This window comes from Struthio camelus, chromosome 1 (genome assembly GCF_040807025.1).
Source record: "Struthio camelus isolate bStrCam1 chromosome 1, bStrCam1.hap1, whole genome shotgun sequence".
NCBI classification, from domain to species: domain Eukaryota; kingdom Metazoa; phylum Chordata; class Aves; order Struthioniformes; family Struthionidae; genus Struthio; species Struthio camelus.
The window spans coordinates 15256632-15273914 of record NC_090942.1 but is presented as its reverse complement, the minus strand read 5'-3'; the positions used below and the strand labels follow the sequence as shown (position 1 = coordinate 15273914).

The following is a 17283-nucleotide window of genomic DNA, read 5'->3' as shown; positions in this document are numbered from 1 at the left end:
AGATCATCTAGTGCAACCTCCCTGCTCAAGCAGGGTCCTCTAGAGCATATTGCCCAGGATCGCGTCCAGGCGGGTTTTGAGTATCTCCAGGGAAGGAGACTCCACAGCCTCTCTGGGCAACCCAATCTCTGAGGTGTGGTGCTTTTTGTAGCAGCACTAGAGCCTGTCTCGCTCAGACACGTCTGGGACAAACGGAGACGGCAACGGAGGAGGAGGGAGCAGGGTCAGAGGAGCCCGCCTTCCCCATCAAACAGGATGACCTTTGGATTCCCCTGGATAATAATCCAGATTTGAATGGCGGAAGGAGTCGCTCATACTTCAGTATTTGTTTTGGTCTCGAGTACATTGCCATGCTGGCTGCATGCAGTCTCTGCGGTGGAATGCAGCTCTTTCTTGCTTTCTGCCACTCCTCGTGTTGGTGGTGGGTTTTGGAGACCTGGGCAGAGCAGCTCTTCCTTCTCCAGAAGAATTCAGACCAAGCTGCTTGGGTGGGTTTGCCTGGGAGATGGAGCCCGAACGCCCAATGTAAAACCTTCTGTGCTTGGCCTGGTTTGCAACTAATCAATGCGTTGCTGTGTTGTCAGTGGAGACGCAGTAACCGGTTTTGCTGAGAGCCCGTGTCCTGCAGCTCTGAGCAGTTTTTGTAACATTTGGGTCACTGGTTAAGCAACAAGAAAAGGTCTGCGGTGTTCTGTGCACGCAGTGTGAGCATGCATATGAATACCTCTTTGTATAAGGAAGGCAGCAAGCAGGCAACGGGGGAAAAAAAAAAATCAAGATAAAATCATGTTTACAGTGGACTCCTGGTGTAACAACGTTCAGTTTGCTTTCGACATCAGATATATTCCTTTTCTCTGACCTGAAGCAAGCTTGCAATACACTGGCCTGCCTGACGCTGTTTGGAGCATGGTAAAGGTGCTGTGAACACAGAGTGAGGGGAAAAAAAAAAAAAAAAAAAGCTAAACAGGGATTAGTCATAAACAGGGATAACGAGGTCTTTTTGTAATACCAGTTATATTTCTGTTTCCAGGAGAACTCCGACACATCACCAAGCTGAAACCTTGGAGTCTTTTTGATGTGCTTGTGGAGAAGTACGGTTGGCCTCATGAAGATGCTGCACAGTTTACAGATTTCCTGATTCCCATGCTAGAAATGGTCCCAGAAAAACGAGCCTCAGCTGGAGAATGCCTTAGGCATCCATGGCTGAATTCTTAGCAAACTCTCCCAACTGTAAAAATAAGCCAGCAACCACTTTCCAATGCATCGGACCTAAAGGGTGACTGTCAGAAATCCTTTAGCAGGATCACACGTGAGCTGGCTTCAATCCTCAGACCTTTATTTTGCTTGAGGTACTGTTTGACATTTTGCTTTTTGTGCACTGTGTTCTTGGGGGAAGGGTAGTCTTTTTGTCTTCAGCTAGTAGTTTACTGACCCACTTTCTTCAGAAAACACTTAACGTGTCTTTAAGCATTGTTTCTTGTGTTGTGTGGCATTCAGATGTCAGATTTTTTGAACAAAAAAAACTTCCCCGCCCATGTGTTTTGGCAAGTTTTGTAACTATTTATGAAAAAAAAAATATTTTAGCTGATGCATATTATATAATTTACGAGCATAAGAAATTTATCAAGTCAGAACTAAGTTACGACAAGGAATTGTACAATTTTATCTTCTGGCAAAGGGACGTCATTCTTGTATTATAGTGTATGTAAATGCACCCTGTAAATGTTTATTTCCATTTAAATATGGGATTGGGGACTCAATTTCAGCCTAAAGCTACTAAGTTTTAGAGAGCTTTATAGCAAACAAATTGCATGTAGTGGACTTTACACTGCTTTAAGGAATTGTGTAAACTTTCTATTCTGTAGCAGTTCCCGTTCATTGGATTTTAAACAAAATGGCTCTGGTTTACAGGATTTCATTCCCCAAATGGCACTTTAAAGGAAGGCTAGACTTCTTTCTAATAAAGTATGCATTATTATTTAGCACTCCCTTTTAGAACTTTTGCCTATTTTAAGTGCTTTTAAGAAGAAAAAAAAAAACAGCAATTTCCCTTACAATGTGATAGTGAAGACATGGTACCATATGGTGTTGCCTTTTTATAAGCACTGTAAGTTGTACTATACCTTAAAAAAAATTAAAAATTGAGCATGAGAACCACTCTCTGTGTAGAATTACTGATGTTCTATAGAAGTGTGCGCTTGGAATCAGTTGAGGAAGGCTAGGTGCAAGTATTTAACAGTGCAGTGGGTAAAATAACCCAGCAAGCAAGAAGATCATGCTCATTCCATTCATAGCTTTACTTGTTTCTAAAAAAATTTGCACTAGCTTTAATTTTTTTTCCCATAACTAGACATATGATTACCCTTTGTAAGTTGCACGCGAAAATTATGTGTTTCCTAGGAAAAAAAGCTACATAGACCGAAGCTTATAGGCAATACAGATTTTTAGAATGTAAAATATAGAGGTATATTTTGGCCTCTTTTAGAAGTCAGTGGGATGAATGTAAGCTTATTTCTGGTTTTCATGTAAACTATGGTGCCACTTTTCCTTGACTTTGTCCATATGAAATTTATTCACATGCCTTTGCAATAACTAGATTGTGAGACGATAGCCCCACGCTGTAACAATAACCAATTGTTTGAGGTGCTTGCAGTTGTCTAATTAAAGTGTTTTGTTTTTTCAGACAGTGTGCTGGTCATTGGAATGTTTGCTAGCCATAAATCCAACTGTTTGCTACAGTTACATTTCACAGTAGGGTGGTGCTGTTTTGTTTTGTTTTGTTTTGTTTTTTTAAAAAGCCTATCCAAAGTGAAAAGCAGCTTTCTGCACGATACATACTTCATAAAATACTTTACCTGGTATAAATGAGAAAATACTGAAGGCTGTAGCGTAGAACAATGGGCTACACTCAAGTGGTTGCTAGATGAAACGGGACAGAACTGAAAAAGACTGTTTCCCAAAATGCATTCAACTTACTCTGAACAAGTAAACAATTACCCCTTCCCTGGTAAGAGTGTGCAGCCAACCAGCCAAAAAGAAAAGGGAACACCTCCTAGTAGGGGGCAGCACAAAATGCATTAGCCAAGAGAAACACATCCACCCGCTAAGGTGATGCCAACAGTTGGGTTTCGGAACAGAGTACGTTGACCATCCACTCCTCAAGCACTCTATCCTGGAACTTCTTTTAAAGGCAACAAGGATGACCCTGATGAGAAGAAAAATACTACAGTGGAATCCAAAAACAGAGGTAAAAACGATTTTCCACTTCACACCTGGCGTTGCCGTTAGTAGTGCCTAGTTGCTGCAACTAATTGGAAGTTTGTTGTTGGAAAGAAAATAGGCGTTGAAGTTTTATATGCAAGCCAGATAAGTTGAGTAACGTTACAGCGGTCCTACCTCTTCCCATTTGAGCATGGCAATACAACAAAACTTTTAGGAAACGTATGTAATAATAGTACTCTCTTGTTCTCCTACCCGCTCAACTCTTCACTGCACACAGTTTATCTTTTACATATTTTCTTATTTTGAAGTGATGTAATTATCTACTTCATGGAGGAATGGAAGAGGGTCCGTGCAATCCGATTTGAACTTGGGACTTAAATTGAGGGGATGAAATAAAAGTTTTTCAAATTGAGGCTCTGACCAACAGAGTTAAGTGTTTTTTTTTTTTTTTTAAAAAACCCTCGAGTTGCTGGAGGAATCTGGTTCTGCTTTATACTTGTGCAAAACAGTGCATTTCATAGGATGCTTGTGTGTCATCAGGAAAGTCATACAGGAAAGTATTCTGTGTCGCACTTTCACTAATAAATGGCTAATAATTACAGTCAAATTGAAATTTAAGGCAGCCCCAATTTTTCTACAGTATCAGCGAGACATTAAAAAAAAAAACCCAAAACAAGTACAATCTTTTTTCAATAGGTGGCAACAGCCATCTCCACAGTCATTTCATTTCAGGTTTTCCAGTGGCAAGAGTAAAGGTCGCCTACTGGTTTTCTTCTCTGAATTTTGAGATGCAGCCATCTAGAGTAATTCTGTTGTATTAGCAAAGTTTAGTGTGCCCATTTACATAATGTAAGAACATCATCATACAGCATAGTTATGGAATAAATCTGCAACCATTAGTTAAGTCAACGGTTACATCTTAGCTGCCCTACAGAAGCTGCTCTGCTTAGCTGTTTTCCTTAGGCAGCGAGAGTAAGCTTCCATTTTAAAAATAATTTACTGCTATATGATTCATTACACTCCATATCCCATTTTAGAGACAAATGGGACACTTACCTCTCCTTTGATGAGCAAAGAAATCTCCAGTGTGTGGTGGACAGCCATTAGAAATGCTGCATTATAAAAAATATTTTAGCCTATTATCACGTTTCCTGAAAATTTAAAAAGGCCTCAGCGACTATATATTGCGATAAGAAGAATTCTGAGCGAGCCACTAAAAGACGACAACAGATATGTACTAACGTGTGCAAGTAACTGTTACTGTGGTCTGTAATCAAGATCAGAATAACATGTCTGATACAGATTTAGTGCTCCACTGTACTGGTGTATGAACATTATGTACAAAGCATCTATACTGTGTTGATTAATTTTGTGTAAGTTGACCTATCAGTAAACTGACACAACACTCTGGTGCATTTCAAGTAATTTTTCCTTACCTCTAGACGCAGCACGGGAAAATAAACCCGATACGTCCTGCAAAACAACTTCATACCTATCTGTACGTTGCCAAGTGGAAATTGGAAATTGTGGGGAAGTGAAATAGCCCCAAGGTGACAGCAGGGGTTTTGTTTGTTTTATACAGACATATGGATGTTTCTCTTAACAGACACCACCCTTTCAGGACAAGTGGTCAAAACTGACATAATTGTGATTTATTAACATGAATTAAAATGCCCAACCAGTGCTGCAATGTGACAGTATATTAAAAAAATTAAAGATCATATACTGTACTACTTTCACAAAGATCACACTTTTTTTTTTTTTTTTGCAAAAGAGACTTATTATATACAATACTATATCAAATGAAAGAAGCTTTAAGCAATTTTACAAGCAAAAGAAATACAGTATTTACAGCACTTGTCAGACATTAGAAACAGTCTATACATTAAATTACATTTTCTGCAAATAACTGGTGAAACAAAGCCATGTCCACACCAAAACTATAAAAATTTGTATTGCATTGTTTTCTATCTCTATGCACACAAAGAACTGTTGACAGAAGAAAATGGAAAAAAAAATATGTTAGTGCCATCACTTAGCCTGTGTACTTATCTAATTACATATGTATAAAAGTAATATAGAAAACATTCACTAAATGAATTTAACTGCAACAATAAAATTTTAAAGATTATGCAGCATCAAACCTACTGCCAGAAAAAACAGCTGGAATGTTCACTTACAAAATAAAAAGAAATACCTAATACTGGCTTAACAGCACATCTTTCAGGAATTTTAAAAAGCAAAAAATGGAAAGAATACAATGAAAGAGCACTGGTGTTTGCTTTTATACAAAGTATCAATGTACAAGCTTTAAAAAGTACCTTGAATTAGGTACATATGAAATATACACAGTTTATATTACAGAACATTTTAAAAATGTTTAGAATTAAAGGGCTCCATTTTAATGCCACCCTGAACCATGGTAACTGTTTTGAAAAGTTGGGGGCACCTGTGCTCTGTGGATTGGAATCTGTCCAGGCACTGGCGATGCCTGCTGCGGTCCTTGCACTCCGTGAGGAAGGGTTACAGAGCCGGGGTGAGGGCAGAACCCTGAAGCAGTAGGTGTTGGAATACTGTTTGGTCCTTGAGGTTGGATGTGAGGACCCTGACCAGGGAGCGGGCAATGAGGTCCTGTTCCAGCAGGCTGATGTTGAGGTGCAGGTCCTAATGTTGTATGATGTGGGGCTTGTGAGGAATAGGAAGATACGCTTGTATGAGCATTTGAAGGAAAATGGGGGGGTCCTTGATGAGATGGGTGGTGTAACCCTTGTGCTGATGTTGGGTGGTGCCCCGAGCCCATAACATTGGATGGCGGGGGCGGGGGTGGTGGAGGCGCAGAGTTTACAACATGCTGGTGCTGTGCTTGCAAACCTTGGTGTCCAGTTGAAGGATGAGGAGGTTGATGGTGGGGGAGAGGACCCGGTGGTGGAGGTGGTGGCGGCAAATGATGACCAGCAGCTTGAGAATGAATGTGCGATCCAGGAGCTACTGCCACTGCGTGAACTGGACCGACAACATGTGCTACAGAATGCTGCTGATGAGAACTCTGCTGCTGTACAAGGTGAGGTCCTGGAGCAGGTGGAGGAGGAGGAGGAGGTGGAGCAGCAGAGGAAGCCTGGTGATGAATACTGGGGTTCTGAGATGGCAAAAAATGCCCTGCAGTTACGTGGTGTCCTGGCACTGTTTGCTGACCTCCAGTGCCAGGAAGTGCTTGATTTGGTCCGGACGAAAATACAGTCTGTTGGGGTATGCTACCCTTCATCTGACTGTAACTCTGAAAGTTTCCAGAGGGCTGCTGGTTTTGATAGTAAGTAGAAGAAGGCGGTGGGGGTGGAGGGGGAGGTGGTGCACTGCTGTTCAGATTTTGTTGGTTAAACTGGCTGTACGAAGCTGAAGATTGTCCTGAAGCTGTCTGAGTAAACAGCGGTCCACCAGTCTGCTGCTGATTACTAGGCTGAAGGGTTGGTGCTGCTGGATAAAAACTTCGGTGCGTTTCCCTCTGGGGTGTTCCAACTTGAGGCGACTGTGGATGATGAGGTCTGTATGGAGATCCCAACTGCTGTGAGTGAGGCTTTGGTGAAAGATAACCATGCTGAACAGGTGCGTGAGGAGTAGATGACTTTGGAGGATTTTCTACATGAGGTGAAGGGGGACAATGCAGCTTTAAAGGCGCAGAAGGCAACTTCTGTGAATGTGGAAGTTGCTCAGCTGAACTGCGCAGATGTGATTGAGATGGATGATTTTTTGAAAGTGCTTGGACGTTATTTGTCAGCTGTTTTTGTTGCAGCTCAGATTTTGGATGATTCACACACTCTGCCTCCGGTGCATTAGCTGCAGCTTCCCAGTGCAAATCTGGTTTTGCGGATGTTTTCCCAAGTGACTGTGTTGAAACTACAGGACTCGGTGAAGAAGGCTAGAACGAAAAGAAAAGAAATGAGTTAAAACTAAAAGAATCATCTCGGAATAGTGTTATCTGTCTTTGCAAGTGTAAGAAAATAGGGTTGTGGCATCAAATATTTATTTGGCACATGACAAATCAAGATGACAGGAAGCTCAGCCTTAGTACTGACACTATTTTTAACCAGTACATACAAATTGTTCTTTTCAAGTTGAAGATAAGTCATATTCCTGTTACTACTATAAAATATTTGCTTATCAGGTCAAAGCTGGAATCCAGTGGGAATCTCTTTACTTGCTGAAGTTCTAGACTTCTGAGTCTGAATAATTCCAGACTACTTACAAAGACAAAGCAATTTTTAGAGCAACTTACCATTTTGAAGTGGGGATAATGTGAAGAAACTGACTGAATGTTACACCCCTGAATTACTGCATTTAATATTGTACCGGTAGCTACTATACAGTTTTCTCCACATCAGTGCCCCAACTGGCAAACAATGCCAAATTCTGACATGGCAAGAACAAACTCCCGTGAAGGTAAGAAGTACTTAAATCACACTACTACTGTCAGTTCTGACTGTCAGTTCTTCAGCATTCAACCTGCAGAACGAACTGTGGTGATCCACCGAAATAATTTCCTCTGTGCGTTGAGAATGCAAAATTATATATACATAGATACCCTACTGAAACAACAAAACATAAACCAAGTTCTTAGCATGTATGAACTACCATTAATATAAACATCTGTAAGAATATTTAACTATTGAACAGAAAGATACCGACGCACATGTCCATCTTGAAGAACTAAATCACAAAAACAAACATTAAAAAAATCCAAGATGTATGTTATGTATTCATATGCCTATTAGATAATATATACACACACAGTTACCCACACATGCACCTGCCACAGACAGTGCTTTACCTTGCTTGCTTTTGAAGGACTCTTACAAGTCTTTTGTGAAGTATCTGGGGACGGACATTCAGAAGTGGGCTCTGGATTTTCAGGATCAGGTTCTATGGGCACAAATCATCACAGAAAAATAAAAAACAGGAAAAAACAAGTCTTCTGTGAAGACCGCTAAGCACTTTACATTTGACTCTGAAGAGCTACTTAAAGCTGTTGTAAGAAACTATTCAATAGGTCAAGTGTCATACAAGGTCATCTGCTGCTTACTGACCTTCCATTAATTCAGTGAAAGAAGGGACCTTAAGCTGCAACTGGGAAATGAGATTTGAATGAGATGAAGGTGGAGACTGAACATGAGACGGTGAGCGTGAGCTACAAGGTGATTCTCCCCCTACAGACGAAGGAGACCCAAACAAAGTATTAGCATGCTTAAGGACTACCACGGGGGACTGGTTAGATTAATCCACCTTTGACATGATAAAGCAACTCACCACTATCTTTGTCTTTCCTATGATCACTGAGAAGTAAAGCTCTCTGATAACTTCGTTCTCTCACTTGTTCCACAGAGGTTGATGCAGTCCTTGAAGAGAGGAGCGCATTTAAGAGAAGGAACTCCCACATACTAAATTTAGGACAATGTATATGCAAATTCAGGGTCAGAGAGTTTACAGTGTTGACGACACAAAAGAGCAAAATTAACTGGTTCTACCTAAGGAATGCGATTTGTTAGGCAGTTTACTTTTCCTCACACTTAGGCAGTGTGCTTTTCCTTTAGGCAGTTACTGCTTTTCCTCACACTTAAAATATTAATTTCCTGCAGCATTGTTACATTAAGAAAACTTAAAATTCCTGTCAGTATGAAAAGAATATTCACAGATCTGTTGTGTGGGGTTTTTTTTGGTTTTGATCTTTGCTTTTTGTTTTTTTTTTTTTAAAAACAGTTGACAAATCTAACACCAAAAAATCACATTTCAGCAATGCAGGTTTCAGACACTGTTTCATAGTCTCCATTTGTAGAAAGCTGTTCCCCCCCCCCCCCCATGAAAGTAGGAAAAAACGTATGGTTTTTAAGAAGAAGAGTTTGCTCTTTAATGCTGGATCCATAGTTGTAAATACTAGACAACTACAAAGAATTTTAAGTTTTTAGATTCAACTTGCCAGATAATGTATGTGAAATGTCAGCCGTGACTTTGTCTCTTTTATAATCAATTCATTCTCACAATCTGGCCAAGAACAACAAAAGCAGCACTCCACAAAACGTGGTTTGTTTCAGCGAAGAACACACGGTAAACATTCCACAATACTGTTGTGCTAAAACACACTTCAACTCCTTTAGAGTCAACAGGATTTACTGGAGAAAGTTACTGGTAAATTCTTCCTCGTTTATTCTATTTTCCGCGTTCTTTGCTTACAATAGAATACACTAGTTTCTGCACGATGAAGCATTACCTCCACTCCACAGATGAAGCACTGGAGATGCAAGACTGCACCTCCACTGGAGTGGAGCGCGCAGGCACGGCCACGCTGAGAACCGGACTCTCAAAGCTGTCAGAGCAGCCTCCCTCCAGGATATTGCCGCTCCCTCTGTCCGCGCTCCTTAGCGAGTGCACACGGCCCCCCGACTTTGTGCGATGGCGGAAGGAGCATGCATGCTCATCAATACCATTCTCTAGAGAGTCACGTTCTTAACTATACCGTGTAGTTTTTATAACCTGCAGAAACACGCGACTTGTCTTGCCCAAACTAACAACTGCTCACTAATCTGAAAGCCAGGGCTTCTGCTCATTTCAAATACACATTTCAAATACAACAGGCTTTTCTAAGTAGATAATTCTTCTGAAAGTTTCGCGGCTTACCACTGAACTTCTGGTTCATTCTTCTCACTGCAAGAAGTTTCCTTAATTGCACAGTTGTTGCCAACGTCTTCTGGAGCTGCGTTATAAACAGTAGCTGGCAGCGGCAAAGGTAGGCTTGCAGCGTTATCACTTTGCTCCCCATTTTCACCACTGTTGTTAAACCCATCATTAGCACCACTGTTACTACTTATGTTTCCTCCACCAGCAGCATGAGGAGACACAGTAACCAGGGGAAAGTTTTCCGTCTTTGAGCCACTTTTTCTAGCTTCTCGCTGTCTCTTACGGTATTCTAATAAGGATACCTATGGAGGAAAAATTAGAGAGAAAGTTTACTTGCTTCTTTTGGACACTTTCAGGGGAGTGAGTTAAATAAGTGCTTTCAATAAGATACACCATTTACTTGGTTCTAAAGGAAAAGGAGGGTAGAGTAATCGAAGATATTCCACCACATTAGCGGAGGATTTACAGTGCACTAGTCAGTAGTAACTAAAAGAAAGATGCAAACAAAGGCTTCTGCCAAGAGAAGGAAGTATGGATTTTGCCTCAGAGAAGATGAAGGTGAGGTGGGTCAGCAAAAATGGGGGAAATTCCCTCCTGAAGATGTACTGTTGGTTCAAGATACCACAGAATTCACAGCTCTTCTACAACTGCAGCATTAATAAAGGAATATTTACATAATAAGGCTAGTTTTAAGAGATGCTACATCCTGGTTTCAGTCTGACTACCTCGTGTTAAAAACCTACCAGGCTTTTGCTTCATCCTATTACACAGATCAAAGGCTTCACCAAGCTCTTCATAAATTTTTCTCAATAGAAGGAATCTGCAACTTAAATTTGCATTCTTTTCCCCATTCATTTTACATCAAAGTCTTTACTGCAATCTAAAAAGATGGACTGGGAACATATTTTTATGCTAAATTTCGAGTAAAATGGTTTATTACCAAAAACAATGATACATGAAAGGACCAATAGTTTCTACTTTCTATATTAAAAAAAGCCTTAGTACATAATAGGTTTTATGTAATAGAAAACTATTTAAGAAGTTAAGAAGTTACTTTCAGTGAGAAAAATAAACAAATAAAAGCTTTTACCTCGCATTTCTAGGATTTCAAGCAGAAAACTGAAACCCTGAACTTCAGACCTTATAGTAAGAATATTCTTTTTGTGCCAGTTGCATTTACGGTTTTTATACCTGTTCTCCTACTTAACAGCAATCTACTCTGAACCTTCCAGCACCCAAATAAGAAACTGAAGTGCTATAATGAAAGAATTCCAAGTTTATATGGCTCAGTCCTCAATACAAGCGAGCAGAGAGGGAAGGAGAGACTCTGTGTGTGTGTGGGGGGGGGGGGGAGGGAGGGAGGGCATGCAAAAAGGCCTAGTTTCCATACTCCTTGGGCTGGGGGGGGGGGGGGGGGGAGATTGTTTTGTTGTTGTTGTTGCTGCTGCTGTTGTTGTGTCCAGTCTGCCCCCATTCTATCCATTAGAGACTAATCTGTACATAAGGGTAAGCAGAGTTGAGAATATCTGGTTTTTCCACAAAGCAAGTTCAAGGTTAAGAACTGATCTTGCTTTGATATTACTTCCACATCATCTGACTGGGATCTCTTGAAGAATATTACTTTAAGCGTTAAGAATGGAATAAAAAAAAAATCTATGGGTGCTATTTGAAAAGAAAATAAAGTACTGCCACAGTGTAAAGGACTCATTAAAACGAGAGACAGATTTGTACAATGCTGAGAGAAAACAAAGGAGAAAATGCCAAAAACATGGAGATGTGAAAAAAATTCCTTGAATAACTGCGTAAAGACACACACACCAATCTGATTTTAGGCAAAAGCTTCTAACTACTCGCCTCCTACAAAATTCCTGAATTCTCCCCTCAGCAGTAATAACTAGAGAAGACTCCTTGCGAGCAAGGGGCAGGGAGGACAGTTACGGAAGCATCACGCGTTGCTTGGATTTGAAGAGAACAACCTCATTTAACCTTCAGATGAAGAACAGGAAGCTACCGAAATGTTGGCTTCTTTTATGTTAGCTGGCTTTGCAAAAACAACAGGACTACAGTAACGCGAATCAAATCTGTAAGACTTCTCAGGGTCCAGACCAGGTACGAACAAAGCTCCTACTACCTTGCTTCAGCTGTGTCTCAGTTTGAAGCGAGGTAAACAAAAACCTAGTTCTGATGGAGCACTTCTGAAGGAACAGTCATGAGCATCCCTAGAAGGATGCCCCCCCGTAATGGGGGTGAGGAAGGGACCCAAAACCTCACGATGCATGCATGCACACAAGCTCCCTCTGCCCAGATCATTACTTCCACAAACAAAATAAACTGTGCATCTTTTAAACAAGACAGACAAATTATTACAGTCTGTTAAAAGACAGAAGAGATAAGCGATTGTGTTGGAGACTATCATCCTCAATGCTTGCCAATCCTTTCTGTGAGAAAAGGGAACGTAACTTGACAGTAAAGTGTAGTCAAGACATCTATGCAGGGCAACTTTTCAATTTTGGTTACACGACCATGTGACTTACCTACAGGATCTGTGTGATGAGTTACATATTTAGATGCTTATTTTCCAAACGCAAGTTTTATTATTGAGCAAGTCATTTACGATTCATATAAAATGACATCAAATGAAAACTATGAATAAAAGTGAATTTTGATCTATTAGATTAGAAAATTACATTTACTAATGCACGCGTGTGACTTTGCTCTTCATAATTCCTCCTCAGTAATGTCTATGCTGTAATATCTAAAGATTAGCCAGCAGGATTCCTCCCCCATCCTTTTTTTTTTTTTTTTTTTTTTTTTAAATTTGCATGGCTCTTTCCGTTATAGGAATACGATTAGCAGAGTATATAAGACAGACCAAGTGATTCTTAAAATTATAACCTTTTTCTTTTGTGGAGGATTCTGGGGTGTACAATTCCCATCCATCAAGTTGTCGTTATTGACAGTCCTTCCAAAGCCAGATGCAATTCCATCTTCTGAAGTACAAAAAACAGATGCTTCCATGAACATGCCTCTAGCATCGTCTTGAATCAGGCACTTTGACTCACTTATTCTGAATCCACCTCCTACCTCCAACTGATGTGAAGGTGTCAAGTCCCTCAAATTAGAATTCATTGAGAAATTTACACCTGTCCTGTCGGGACTTTTTACCCAGGAAGAATAAATTGTGCCCCGTCCACAATGAGCAGTTTCTAGTTGGCTGTTTGAATCAGTCCTATCATGTGTGGGGGCTTCCAGGTTTTTATGCAGTGCACTTTGCTCAATTACTTCGAGTCCCAGCTGGAGGTCTGACACAGATTCCATTTCTCCAGTGCACTGCCGTGTGACATCGGTCCTATTCCTTGGACTGGAATATCCAATAGTCTTAATTTCTTGCAGGCCCATTTCTGTCAGATTAGAATTTCTGAAAGAATTCAATGCTAGAATTGAGGCTCTGTCATATCCCTGCATAGGAAAAAAGAAAAAAAAGAAAAAAGCATGTCAACTATTTTTCCACTTTACAACTTCTCCTATTTTGACATTCAGTTATGCTTTTAAGCGGGATTTTAAGACCTTCTAACGCTGTGAGTTTATTTAAGAATCAGATGTATAACCAGACATTTATTTCTAACTATTTCTACGCATTACATAAAAGCATTTTAATGAAATGCCTATGGAAGCTAAAATTTTAACTTCAATTTTAAGTATCAGCTTTTATTTGGGACCGGCAGAGGAAGGAGAGAACTTTAACAGAACCAAATTCTGCCCTGGAAGAGTTATATAGTCCTTGTTTCACTTAAATGAGGAGGGGGACGAGCAGGGAAAACTTTCCCAAGACACCTTAGACTTTTAAGACAATATTACAAACAGTATTTTGTAGAGGGAAAAATGATCCTGAAATTACAGAAACTGATTTTTGTACTTATAATTGTATTAACCATGAAGAACTCAGCAGATGTGCATAGCTGGAAGTGTCTTCTCTAAACCAATCTGTTTTAGAGGCTTTCATGTTTTTAATTTCTTTCTGTTAGAAAGGAAAGTTACTATAGAAGACTCCTCTTTTTAATTAGAATCAGATAAATAGTACACTATTCTATTACAATCATCTAAAAACAATTTTTAAATTCAATTCACAGCTCAGTTATGACGGTATGAAAAACGCTGGTATTTTAAGACTTAAGATAGTGACTTAAAAATACACTTAATCCATAGAAGAGAGTACCTGGATCATTAATTTGCAAGACTCATCAAAAAGTGAAGTTTTTAAAAAATATAATCAGCTAAATTTTTATTGTTACTTATTTCTACTAGGCATTAGGCTTACGGTTGGACAACTTAATGAAAATTTTGTGCTTATCATCCATAATTCAAGTTACATATTGCTATGGAACTTTACATAACGCATTTTCATTATTCTCCTATTTGGGACAAATGCATCATTGCAAAATTTCTTGTATTTAACGAATTTTATATTAGAACATAAATAATTTCATTATATTGTTAGAAAAGGGAGCTCATTTAGCTCTAGCCCAGCTTAGCACTAGTGCCTAAAGTAGAGGAAGCCTGCAGGCCGCAGGACCGAATTGTAAATGAGCTCGAGAGACATTGCTGAGGACGCGACCGCAAAACCAGCTAGAGCCGGTCCTCAAAGATAACAGCACGCAATGGACAGAGGTAACGGCTAACCTTCGGATAAGAGAAGGCACTATGAAGCAGGAACAGAGCAACCGTCCCAGGATGTAGACGTGAACCAATCAAAAGGAAAGAGACCACCGACTCGGCAAAGACGACTGGAAGAGACTGTCACGGGCAGGTGGGGAAATGAGACTGTAAGGAGTAGAATTACCCCCAAATGTCTTTGTTCAGGGTCCCTCCCCAGAGGCACCCAGCTCAAGCTGTTACTTTGCTGTACCGTCATTTAAATAATTAATTAAATTCACTGTTAGGCATCTGTGAGGCTCCGCTCCTCGGAAACCTACGGTCAAACTATTTCCATAACATTACTATTTTTAAAAATATTTTATTATTTATTGTAATTTTAGGGAAATGTATTATATAATACTAGTTGTTCAGCTTCTTCATCGATGACCTGGAGGAAGGGACAGAGTGCCTCCTCAGCAAGTCTGCTGATGATACTAAACTGAGCGGAGTGGCTGACACACCAGAAGACTGTGCTGCCATTCAGAGGGACCTGGACAGGCTGGAGAGCTGGGCGGAGAGGAACCTCCTGAAGTTCAACCAAGGCAAGGGCAGGGTCCTGCACCTGGGGAGGAATAACCCCATGCAGCACTACAGGCTGGGGGCTGACCTGCTGGAAAGCAGCTCTGCCGAGAAGGACCTGGGAGTGCTGGTGGACAACAAGTTGAGCATGAGGCAGCAAGTCGAGGGAAGTGATCCTGCCCCTCTCCTCAGCCCTGGGGAGGCCACACCCGGAGTACTGCTGTGTCCAGTTCTGGGCTCCCCAGTCCAAGAGACATACGGCACTACTGGAGAGAGTCCAGCGGAGGGCGACAAAGATGAGGAGGGGACTGGAGCACCTCTCCTATGAGGAAAGGCTGCGAGAGCTGGGCCTGTTCAGCCTGGAGAAGACTGAGAGGGGATCTGATCAATGTGTACAAGTATCTGAAGGGAGGGTGTCGAGAGGATGGGGCCAGACTCTTCTCCGTGGTGCCCAGCAACAGGACAAGAGGCAACGGGCACAAACTCAAAACACAGGAAGTTCCATCTAAACGTGAGGAAAAACTTCTTCACTGTGAGGGTGACAGAGCCCTGGAACAGGTTGCCCAGAGAGGCTGTGGAGTCTCCTTCCCTGGAGATACTCAAAACCCGCCTGGACGTGATCCTGGGCAACATGCTCTAGAGGACCCTGCTTGAGCAGCGGTGTTGGACCAGACGATCTCCGGAGGTCCCTTCCAACCTCAACCATTCTGTGATAAGACTGCCCTCTGGTGGTTCAACCATGCAAATCATTCCAGTGCAGTGCAACAGGACACAGCAGTCTGGAAATAGCTTAGGCACATTCCAGCACCTGCAATAATCCACCTGGACACATCTATTACCTTTCCTCGCTTTGAGTCTAGCTTGGCTTAACCAAAACGTTTAAGAGAGGCTGGTAACAAGAAGAAATGGTGCAAGTAGAATAAAAATAAGTTTTGAAGTACCAGCACTGTTTTTCTGTACTTACCTTCAAATTACAGTAATTACTGCTTGTCAAGGACAACCATTAGGGTTTTTAAGCAAGTCAGAACAAGGAGAGAGAAGAACCAGTTTAAGACAGAAAATGGAAGACAGAAATATACTGGAAAGAACAAACAAAACAAGAGAGGAAATCACCCATTACATTCCAAAAAAACTTATACTACCTGGTGAAAAACATTTAACTAAGAATATTGCAGCTGTACAGATCAAATCCGGGGAACAAGAGAGCGTTTGCAGTTTTTTTGCCAAGATCCTTACCTCTTGACTGTAAGCTCGCCTTTTTATTTCTGGGGAACTGTCAGGTGAGGAAATATTCTAAACAAATAAGAAGAAATTATGAGTAAACTTATTTTTTCAGCCTAGACAAACACAGAAAAAGCCTTTCAACTGGAGTACAAACACTGCTTTATACTATAACGGTATGGAATACCTCTACACACTGAATTCACTACAAATCTCACCTCAAAGTGCATGGTATTTCCATGTATGCATGGAGTTACAGGAGTAACTGGTGAATATATGGGTTTATAACCATTTCTGCAAGTTTCATCTTCCGTTTTTATCCTAGGAGGAGTAGCAAACAATGATGGCTCTGTGGCAGTGACATCAGCATGAGTTGGTGTGGCATATGGAGAAGGAGTGGGCGTGGAGGTTTCTGAGAAAGCAGACTCCAAGAGTTGATACAGTCTTCGTTTTTTTAATGGCGTGGTGAGATCTGTATGTTAAAATTAGAGGGGAAAAAAAGCGAGAAGAGATCTATATATGGTAATCACTTAAAGTGTTTCTTAAATACTTGATGTAGTAAAATTATCAACTCCACTTGAAGATCAGTAAGCCTACAAAAAAATCCCCAAAGGCCAGACTTCCCGGAAAATACACTCTTAAAACATTCTCCAGAGATCAATACCTGAAATTTTCCACGCTAGGGTTTATAGGAAGCACTGTTTCCAAAATGTTTTCAGAAAAGGAAGTGTCAACTTCTGTGCATCTTTAAGATCGTTCAGCTCAAAAATGGAAATTCAAGTCAGGATTGTATCTAGGAATCATCTAATACACTCCATAGCCTTGAGAAAAATTTCATAGTTTTTACATATTCCCATTTTGTACTAGTGTTAAAAGGTTACACAGCTTTCCCCCTACATACAGCAGTATCACTGAATTTAATAGGAATTCTGAACATACAGAACAGCACGGAAAATGAGCTCG

At 40.7% G+C, this 17283-nt stretch overlaps 2 protein-coding genes across 22 annotated transcripts in view; one reads left to right on the top strand and one right to left on the bottom strand.

Moving 5' to 3' along the window:
- SRPK2 (SRSF protein kinase 2) overlaps positions 1-2682 on the top strand; it is a 153302-nt gene extending 150620 nt beyond the window's left edge. For all 14 annotated transcript variants that reach the window (XM_068929810.1, XM_068929805.1, XM_068929753.1 and 11 more), the window contains one exon: positions 1031-2682. In XM_068929810.1, coding sequence (XP_068785911.1) covers positions 1031-1215 — 185 coding nt within the window. In that variant the 3' untranslated portion in view covers positions 1216-2682. The remainder of the gene's footprint in view (positions 1-1030) is intronic.
- A 2170-nt stretch (positions 2683-4852) lies between these two features.
- KMT2E (lysine methyltransferase 2E (inactive)) overlaps positions 4853-17283 on the bottom strand; it is a 71194-nt gene continuing 58763 nt past the window's right edge. For 5 of the 8 annotated variants that reach the window (XM_068929687.1, XM_068929711.1, XM_068929694.1 and 2 more), the window contains 8 exons: positions 16539-16792; positions 16336-16392; positions 12781-13344; positions 9886-10187; positions 8521-8609; positions 8301-8420; positions 8045-8136; positions 4853-7135 (listed from right to left, as the gene is read on the bottom strand). In XM_068929687.1, the coding sequence (XP_068785788.1) occupies positions 5624-7135; positions 8045-8136; positions 8301-8420; positions 8521-8609; positions 9886-10187; positions 12781-13344; positions 16336-16392; positions 16539-16792 (2990 nt within the window). In that variant the 3' untranslated portion in view covers positions 4853-5623. The remainder of the gene's footprint in view (positions 7136-8044; positions 8137-8300; positions 8421-8520; positions 8610-9885; positions 10188-12780; positions 13345-16335; positions 16393-16538; positions 16793-17283) is intronic. The other 3 variants (XM_068929733.1, XM_009669430.2, XM_009669433.2) reach the window with 1 other exon arrangement.